At 37.3% G+C, this 10652-nt stretch overlaps 1 protein-coding gene across 1 annotated transcript in view; it reads right to left on the bottom strand.

The window, feature by feature from the left end:
* LOC104624392 (serine/threonine-protein kinase ULK4-like) overlaps window positions 1–10223 on the bottom strand; it is a gene marked incomplete at its 5' end in the record, with an annotated part of 13762 nt that extends 3539 nt beyond the window's left edge. Inside the window, 2 exons of the mRNA XM_010291746.1 lie at window positions 6464–6562; window positions 10057–10223. Coding sequence (XP_010290048.1) covers window positions 6464–6562; window positions 10057–10223 — 266 coding nt within the window. The remainder of the gene's footprint in view (window positions 1–6463; window positions 6563–10056) is intronic.
* Between the last annotated feature and the right edge of the window lie 429 nt (window positions 10224–10652).

Genomic DNA, 10652 nt, shown 5'->3' with positions numbered 1-10652 from the left:
AGCAGGAGTCCCCAGTTACCAAGACAGTGGAACACTTTGCCCTAGGTGAGGAGGAGCTGGCCTTGGGCCAATGGCTTTATCTCCTCCTGGCTCAACCTTTTATCACTGTTGCTGCTGTTCTTTGTCCCCAACAAGAGAAAGGAAGACCCTGAAACTCTCGATCCAATATGTCTTGGCACCAGATCAGCTCGCTTTTCACAGGATATCAAGCTTTCAGTGACCATCCTCCAAACCTAGCCACCAGTATCATTCCAGGGTTCACAGGACTTGCCAGCCATGACATCATCCTGCTCAATCACAAATGCCAATGAAGTCCTTCATCCCCTTCAGGCTCTTCTGCTCCTCTGTTTCACCAGAGTCCCTTTGAGCTTCAGTATTAACTAGAGTTTGGGGAGCAAGTTGGAAAATCATGGGGTAAAATGGTAACAGCATAGGTCTTGGATGAATAGGAAAACAAGCCGGGAATAGGAAAGACCGTATTTACTCCGGAAGGGATGAGAATCATCGGCATACAGTCTAACCCATCAATAATTAAGGTGAAACTCTCAGCAATGTCCCTATTTAAGTATGTAAGCATCAGCATTTTTCTCTGTAACTCTCACCATATTGCTGTTTCACTACTGACATGCAGTGATTTAGATGTCAAAAGTAGTAAGTTGGTAATGTGAAATTTAACTTTGGCTGCCAGTCAGTGTTAGGATAGAGCTGTAAAGAGTAGGGGATCTGAAGAAAATTATTGGTATGAACAAAAGCAATGACTGAAGATATAATAAATATCTGTAAATAAAGAAAAACAAGGGATGAAAATTCAGCTTTCAAGGAAATAGTATCTAATGTCTAATAACAGCAGCAAAGCTAGAATCATGTTGCTAGACAAAAGTATATAGAGGGATGGTTCATCTCTTAATCAGCTGGAACAATGATCTGATTATTTTTCTAATTATAACAATTCCATTTGATATGAAGAAGTATATTTCAAGTCTTTGAAATGCATCTATAGTCTTTCATGGCAGCAGCTACTTAAGTTTTTGTTCTTTCAGGGGAGGAGGAACCCATGAAAAACTAGAGTTCTAACTCTAAGACAAGATCTGCCTGCCCCCTGATATTTCATAGTTACATGAAAAAACTCATGGCAACCAAAAGTTACCTTTGGTTTCTTTTTGCTTTATCAGTCTGAGAGGGGATTATGGATTCAGCCCTTCAGCAAGGTAGAAATGTTAGTACTCCTTCTCCTTGCAGCTGTTAATATTCTGGGCTAGTGCATAGCTTGAAGAAAATCCAGCACCTTAAAATAAATTACTGAACAGCTAGAATAATAATTTTTGCCATTCTCTAACTCAGAACTGTAGATTTCTTTTTCACTTAAAAGTTTTAAAATAATGCCTCATGACAAGACATTTGTGCAATGAAGATTTTGTATTACTTTTTACTTCATTTTTATGGCCATGTTATAACCTTGTGTAAACAGGTTCATAACAAAATTCTACTCTCTTCCTTTCTAGACAGAACCTCCTCTGTGTATTTTAAGGTTAACTTGGTGAAAAGCAGGAAGTTTCTTGTTATTACACATCTTTATTTCTGCAGTCTGTTGTCAAAAATGCCTTCATTTTGAACCAAGTTGCAGTGTGTTCATGAATTGCAAACCATTGCAAGAAACGTGTGATCATTTCAGCTGAAGTGGCAGTTTTCACACTGTTGGAGTTGTTACAGCATCTAATTTTAGAGCTACAATGAAACCGTCTGGATTACCCGGAGGGGACTCTATTTCAGTGCATTAATGAGGCTATACACAAAGAGAGTTTATTACTATAAGACATAGACGTTCATTAGATCAGTAATGTGATTACAGAATGTGCTGTAAAGGAAGCACCATTAGGAACTATAGGGAAGATGATTTTGCAAACATTAAACAAAATGTAAAAGCGTGATTATTAAATCTGCTAACTTTGCTACACTATTCTGATTCGTAAATATGCACAGTTTTAAATGAAAAAGTAAACTGTTATATTTTGGCTTAGGGACAAATTGTTGTCCTCCTACCTAAGGGAAAAATATTTAAAAAAAAACAGTGTATTTTCATTTCATTTTAATCTAGCCAAATTGCTGAGAAACTAAATCCCCATTCTGAAATTCTGTGTTTGTGACAATATATTCTTATTTCCTCTGGTGTGTTTTTGTTGGTTTTTTTTTTGTGTGGTTTTTTGTTTGTTTTAGGGTAGCTCTGTAGAAAAGAATTCTTCAAATATAATTCACAGACAGCATTTCAAATACAATAACAGCAATATGTTATACAATACAGGAAATAAACATATGTCTTTCCACTCTGACCACAGAACTGTCTGTATTCCTAAAGGAGATGTGAAATTCTACGGTCTACAGGATTATCATTCTTCTGCAGTCAGATATTCATTGGCAAATATCTTCACATGCTCTGAAAATTGAGTCAGGGCACAGCCTTACAGCTAGTGCAATGTAGAGACGGAAAGGACCTAGAAGAGATCATCTCATTCATCCATGTGCACTGAGACTTCATATTTGTCCTCTTCACGTTTGCACGATCGGTCTTTCAACAGTAATACACAGAGCACAGTAATCAACTGCAAATTTTACTAGCAATACTATAATGAAGAAGCCTAGCACCAGAAGACAAGAAAAGTTCTCTCCCAGCTGTCCTGTAGCCTGCAGAAGACTGGAGGATCTATACCTAGGATCTAAATCTAGGATCTACAGAGAAAGAAATTTCCTCTTTATAGGTACTGGCAATGTTTCTGAAAATTTCTGAAAAGCTCCTGAAAATCCACAACGAAGTGCTTTCAAAACTAAGTAAATGTTCTTTTTTTTTTCTTTTCCCTGTATAACAGTACATTAAAAAGTAGAAGGTATTTTATATTTTATGTATATATTTGGTATAATAACCAAATTACATTTATCATAGAATCATAGAATCATTTAGGTTGGAAAAGACCTTCAAGGTCATCAAGTCCAACTGTAAACCTAATGCTACCAAGTCCACCACTAAACCATGTCCTTAAGCACGGCATCCACAGGTCTTTTAAATACGTCTAGGTATGGTGGACTCAACCACTTCCACAGGCAGCCTATTCCAATGCTTGACCACCCTCTCGGTGAAGAAATTTTTCCTAGTATCCAATCTCAACCTCCCCTGGAGCAACTTGAGACCATTTCATCTCATCCTATCACTTGTTACTTGGGAGAAGACACCAACATCCACCTCCCTACAACCTCTTTTCAGGTAGTTGTAGAGAGCGATGAGGTCTCCCCTCAGCCTCCTCTTCTCCAGGCTAAACAACCCCAGTTCCCTCAGCCACTCCTTACAGGACTTCTGCTCTAGACCCTTCACCAGCTTTGTTGCCCTTCTTTGGACACGCTCCAGCACCTCAATGTCCTTCTTGAAGTGAGGGGCCCAAAGCTGAACACATTGTTTGACATGCAGTCTCACCAGTGCCAAGTACAGGGGGACCATCACTACCCTACTCCTGCTGGCCACACTATTTCTGATAAAACTCAGGATGCCAGTGGCCACCTGGACACACTGCCGGCTCATGTTCAGCCGGCTGTCAACCAACAACCCCAGGTTCTTTTCCGCCAGGCAGCTCTCCAGCCACTCCTCCCCAAGCCTGTAGCGTTGCATGGGGTTGTTGTGGCCGAAGTGCAGGACCCTGCACTTGGCCTTATTGAACCTCATACAGTTGGCCTCAGCCCATCGATCCAGCCTGTTCAGACGCCGCTGTAGAGCCTACCCTCAAGCAGATCAACACTCTCGCCCAACTTGGTGTTGTCTGCAAACTTACTGAGGGTGCACTCAATCCCCTCGTGCAGATCATTGATAAAGATATTATTGATAAAGATATTTACGTGCAAGTGGAGAAACATTACACAAAAAACTAAATGTAATTAACTTTTAAACACAAAGCTGCCAAGCAGAAGACTAAACGTTCAATTTATTTTCCTCTTATTGATCAATTAAGGGCACACTGATCATGGGATTAAATATTGAATTCTCCATATTTGCAGTGTTTTCTGCATGACAGAATTTGCAATTATTTCGTCTTTTGCACTCTTAAAAACTCTGAAGTTTCATTTGCATGCAATCTAGGTTTCCTACACTTACTTTGCTATGCCCTAGGTGATAGACTAAATCACAATTACAGAAGGGAAAAATTGATTCTAAGTTTTTGACATTTTCAAGTTTAACCCACATTGATTTTTGAGGGATTATTAAGAGAGATAAACATGTAGAACTAGAAGAAAATAAATAAATAAATAGACAAGTCAATGGGGCATGGAACAATCATCTACTTGAGGGATATATGTATCAATGAGGGAAAGTAATTATTCAAAGTAACATAAGAAACCATAAACATGGTAAGATGGGTAGAAATAAGCAAATCAGAGAAAATAATTTTAACCCAATATCTGAAAGTGATAGTTCACAATTTAAGACCTCCATTACCTCCAGAAAATAAAATTCACAAAGAACTGAGTGCCTCAAAACAATAATTAAGGGCTATGTAGCCACACAGCTCAGTGAATACAGAGAACTACTGTTGGCAGCTCCACAGAACTTAAGCTTAGGTAGGCCTGACTCTTTTTGAGGGGTAGGGAGCATATACACCTTGAGAGACCCACTAGACTTCACAAAGGATCTAGTCCTATTTAAAGATGTTAGAGCATAAAACATTTTTTAAAAGTTCTTAATGTTAGAATTATTATTCCATTGTTCAAACTCTTCCAATCTTAACAGGAAATACTTAATACATCAATGGGTAAAGGATACAAAATTTAACAAACCTAGCTGAAATAACTTTCATAAATCCAATCAAGTACATGTATGTAATGAACACCACATATACATTTACAACAGAAAATCCCTCACTTTTACAAAATATTTAACAAAATTCAAAACCAAAACCAAACATACAAAAAAAGCAGTGGCAATGGTCTTTACTCTTTACCCATAGATTAAAATCAGTGGATTTTAAATCAGCATTTTAAACACACCAGAATCCGTAGAAATACAGGACAATGCAGAACCTAGTGGTAATTTGCAGCTACGCTTCTGAAATAAAAGGGCAAGTCAGAATCTAATCAGTGCATGCTAACTGTACAATTATCCTATCCTTTAATTAAAAACTTATAAAAGACTTCCAGGTGGTATAGCTGAGTAAAGACTGGCCTCTAATTTTCTGTTCTTTAGAGAGTTAATGGAATTTAAATTTATGTGTAGTTTCACTTTAAAGGAACATTTGCGTCTCTTCATGTCTTACTGTTCATCATATACAGTAATTTAGAAAGTTAAGAGAAAATAAATTAAAAGAATTGATAAAGATGAAATATAGTTGAAATTCAGTTACTTTGTTTTAGGTCATTCAGTGAACATTTCCAAAAAGCCTTTGTCAATGGCTGGTTAAAATAAATCCATCAAAGGAGGACTTAGCAACAAGTATGCCAAAAATTAGTAAAAAAGGAATCACACTCTTCCCCAAAATAGAAGATGACAGACAGTGCTAAAAATATTAAAAGGGCCACAGGTATTCATATCACAGTACATCTGAAAATCTACATTTAAATGAAAAAAAAAAAAAATTGGGGTTGGAAGAGAACACTGAACCTCAAATGCCTCCAAGTGAAATAACCTGGAAAGGACAGTGCGATATGCCACAGGGAAATTCTCACATACCATTTTAATGGCTTTATGTTAAATAAAAGGCTGAGGCAGCCTCTAAAAACCCTGTCTGGCTCCAGAAGCATTCCTCTACTACAACCTGTTACACAGAGACAACACAAATCTCTGGCACAGTATGATGGTGGCTGAGCTGATGGGATGCGTCAGGACCACAATAAAACTCTGTGGAGATTTTAGAGCAGCACTGTGACATCTAGTAAACGCTAGAAAAGACTGACTTTAAACAGACAGAGTTCAAAGATGTTTACAGATCACCAGGGACCATTCCCACTCATAAATCCCTCAGGATCATGTTAAAATAAAACTAAACCCTTGAGAAAAACTCAGAAGGCTCAAAACCAAGAAAATAATATTAAAAGTCATCACTCACTAGAAACTAATTTCGAGTTTACTGACTTTTCTAATGGTAGCAGTACTTGTTACAAATTTTGCATACCATCTTTTCCCTATGCAGTGATCGCTAGTCCATTCTAAAGGGCTAAAAGTTGGCCATATGTACGTATCCAACCTAAGAATCTGCAGCCTGCTCGTTGTCTCACTTCTATGCATGGGACAGACTTACTCTGACGTCACTGGTAACCTGCAAGTCATTGCGATCTATAATTTCTTAAAAATTGTCAGATTCCTTCCTTTGTACTAGGTGGGAGCTTATAAACAATGAAAAACTAGCAAACAGAGTTCTAAGATGTTGAATTCAGTTGAATAATTCCAACTACAGCAACATTTCAAAAAGCTTAGAAACAAGCAAATTCTCACCAGTTGAATAAGCAGGCTAATTAGGTCCGTCAGGGGTTTATTGATAAGCAGAAGGTCTTCAGCAGCTTGCGTGTCCCCTCCTGTGCCAGATTTCTGTGCCTTAATAAGATGAGGAAAAACAAAAAGCAAACTTGGTGACTGGTCTGTTGTGAGAACCAAATTAGGTCTATTAGGTGGTCGAAGTGTGAAGGAGACTTGTACACTGTTTTCTAGTTAAGTATTCCTGGGCTCTGAAAGGGGAGTTATGCTCCCTGTCTCTGTAACAATAAGCACAAAGCAAAAGAGACTCATCCTGTCATGCCCATTCTGCCCAGGCTAAATATACTGACCTATATGATATTTCTTCAGCAAAATGCTATAAGCTGTATACGCAAAAGCCAGAAATGTTTTATGTATTAGTATTCGCTTTGAACATGACATGACTATTTTATCATTACAGTTCAACTATTTTTTTTCCTTTATCAGGAACAAATTTAAGTGCAACTCAAAACAAGAAAAATCAAGGTGACTGAAAAGTTTAGATTCTCAGCAATAATGTCCAATTTTGTCCTTCTGACTCACTTTGTATCTTGAAATATACATAATAAATTATAATAATTTAAATTATTTTTTAAATAGGAACAATAAAATCCTTAAGGGACCAACTCTGTGATATGATCTGTTATTACTTGCAATTCTGACCATTGTCATCCCCTCTCACCAAAACACACTGCCGTCCTAGGCCGTGCTACTTATGACCCATCCCTGCCCCAGGACACCAGAAAGGTCTGCTTGCAAGGTTTTTCATTTAACTTCATTATCTTGCAGCAGTTTTGGACCATGACCCTATACAGTCTAGCTGCTAGAGGAAAATGTAAACATTTCGTCTAAAGAACACATTTAAAAATAATTTTGTATTGTGTTTCTTTTAAAGCTCAATCCTGAAATCATCATCCAAGTGTAATTCCTGAGGATTTTGCTTTGGTTATGTGAACACAGGAGCAGGTCTCCTGAGACAGGAGACACTACTGCTGAAGGTCTGCTGTTGATACTGATGATTTGAAAGGATAATGCCTTTCTTCTGGGAAGAATTTTTAAATGAAAGAGATCTGAAGAAATGTTTCTCCAGGTAATAAGACACGTCAGTGTGTCCCTCACTGAGATGCACCACAATGACCTGGAATGCTGAAGTCCAAGAAGGGCAAAAGGACATAGAATCATAGACTTTTTGGAGTGGAAGGGACCTTTAAAGGTCATCTAGTCCAACCCCCCTGCAATGAGCAGGGACATCTTCAACTAGACCAGATTGCTCAGAGCCCCATCCAACCTGACCTTGAATGTTTCTAGGGATGGGGCATCTACCAGCTCTCTGAGCAACCTGTGCCAGTGTTTCATCATCCTCGTTGTGAAAAATTTATTCCTTTTATCTACTCTAAAGTCACAGTGCAGAGAAAAAAAAAAAAAACAGGAGTATTTGTATTAATCAAGAAAGTGAAGTAAGCCACCTTCACTTCAGCAAAATTTACAACAGCTTTTTCTAGTTAGTGTTTGGGTAAGAAGACGGACATGCTCCACCAGACACGTTTGACTTTCTTTAACTTTTATATATTTAGTGTCTTTGGAAAGACAATGAACAGTATTGCTGAAGGAATTATATTTTATATATGTGCATAAAGGATACATACTACACCACGCTTAAACCTACATTAAGTTGCTAAATAGAGTGCACTTCTCAAATTGAGAACGCAAATTACTTTCAGCTACTGTGGATAACCTGTCGAACATGATATGATGAAATTGCTCCAAAAAAGGTATGCAAATTAATCTGAACTTTTGTACCATTTCCATTAAAACACAAGTACTTGGACTACAAAGAGCAAATTCTTGAATGAAGCTGGATACAGCTATCAGCACCATTCAGCATAAAGTACTAAAATACAAAGGAAAAGTAGTGTCATGTTTTGCCTACGCAGCTGGGTAAGGTAATCAGTTTACATGTAAAAAGCTTAAGTAAGAAGGATTCAAGTGGAGGTAGTACCACCTGTAAATGTCAACTTAAGCCTCAAAAATGGATAATATGAGAAAATTTAGTTCTTTATTTCAAGTTCTCTTTTAGAGAGTATCTTATTCAGACGATTCCTATAAAAAACAGTCTTGTTATCACTACAGTGATGCATTTAGTGACACATGGATAGTGGAATATTACATAGATGCTTGGTAAATAGCAGTGACCAACTAATGGCCATCATTCAATAGGACATGTGTACTGAGGCAGCTGTAGAACCCACTGGGGCCCTGTAACAAGTATTGTCAAGACAAGTATGCCAAGGCAAGTAATACCACCATAAAATTAGTTTTATAGGGTAGAGGGCAGAGCTATGCTTTAAAACTCACTTTTCCAGCTGCCTCTTGTTACCCGTTAGCCTCCCACAGCAAAGCAGATTACTTTGACTAGAGCTGGACAAAAGCATGGAGTGCTGCCAACGATATGACAATCAGCAGTTAGCCTAAAAAATTTGATTCTTAGATGAGAAACCCATTACAGAACCTGCTATTAGACAACTCAAAGAAGACAAGGTATTGTACCATCAGATCTAAATTAAGTTTCTTCCAAAAATTAAAACTCTCAGTGAAATATCTGGTTGATAACATAACCGACTACATAAATCTGTGTAAAAAAAAAAAAAAAAAAATTTCAATACCCACCATACATTAAACCTTCTTAAAAAAACCAAAAACAACTCAACAGAGAAGGACCTTTTCAGAATAAAGAAGCCATGTCCTGAAAGACAATACAGCCTGGCTGCACTCTTCTGAATCTCTGTCCTCCAGATATATTTGACCTAATAGGCTTCTCTGTTCTTCAGCAGATAACCTCAGGAACATCAAAAACCTAACATGAAGAGTACATGGTGGTGGTTGCAGCCTACATACAAAAGTTATTTCCGCTTGACTAACTTAGAAATTTGGCAGATCATTTGAAAACAAAGCAAATACTGCTAGCTTAACATCATGTTTAAAAAAAAAAAAAAGTTTTTTCTTGTTTCATTTTTAAGAGTTATGTACAATTTCTTTGAATAGTATCTTTTTGTGCTCCATTTTTAAGGAGGAGGATGTCTTCTTTGGAGGAGAAAGTCTTATCAATGCCATGATTTGCAGTGGTTCAAACAGAAATTTGGAAGACAAATGTCTTGTCAATGTACAAGACAAATTTGTCAGTGTACATACAGGGGTTACATATGCTTTTCAAGTAGAGTAATCACATGTGATTTATAATAAAAAGATGTTTTTAATGGAGTATTTTTTTTTATAATGAATGGAATAAAAATGCTTTGAACTATTATTGAGTAAATGTTGAATTAAGCTACTTATGGACTACAAAAACAAAACAGTCAACTAGGATCTGTGTTTCCTGCACATAGTAAGGTTAGTATAGATAGTCTAGCCAGGTAAGTACATGAAACAGTGACATGAAGTTGAAAAATACATGCTTTTCTCTTTCCACCAAACTAAAAATTCAATAAAATAAGAATAGTGGGAATTTCATTATTAGGAAAACAGGAAGCTATCTAAAAAATTAAGATGGTGATGACCCCAGGAAATAAATTCCATACCTGTAAAGTCTGGCGCACAACATTTGCTGTATACATCAGCATGCAGTGCAGGATGTCAAGCAAGGACAGGAGCAGTGCATTTGCTGTCTTGGTGCTGCTTTTATCATCTGCCTCCAAGTACAGAGCCACAGTTTCTATTAGGAGATTACAGATGTGATGAGCCAGTCCTACACAGAAAGTGAGACAGAAAAAAAGAAATAGTCTATCAGGAAAAGAACAATGTGGAAGGTAGCCCAGTTAAAAATAATAGATTAGCATGAAAACAAATTTCACATGCATTATGAATATTTATGAAATTTCCTCCTTTTCTCCATTATTATAATTACCTCCTCTTCTATTCTGTTTGGAGCAGCTCATAAAGAGAGCTAAACTGATACAATCAAATTTGCTAACTGCATGGAAAATTATGTAACATTCATTAAATAAAGACATACTTTGAATCCTAAACTTTGCTGTAGCATGCAGGTATACAAGTCTCCTTCACAACACTCCTGGTCACAAGAATCAAGCAATTTCGCCAGGCTGTTACAAAATGACACGTCAAGGTCAGAGCCTGAAGGTTTTTTTCTTTAACTGGTCTGCCAGTTACAACCGTC

This window comes from Phaethon lepturus, unplaced genomic scaffold (assembly GCF_000687285.1).
Source record: "Phaethon lepturus isolate BGI_N335 unplaced genomic scaffold, ASM68728v1 scaffold14647, whole genome shotgun sequence".
Classification (NCBI taxonomy): Eukaryota; Metazoa; Chordata; class Aves; order Phaethontiformes; family Phaethontidae; genus Phaethon; species Phaethon lepturus.
This window is presented reverse-complemented; position numbering and strand designations above follow the sequence as displayed.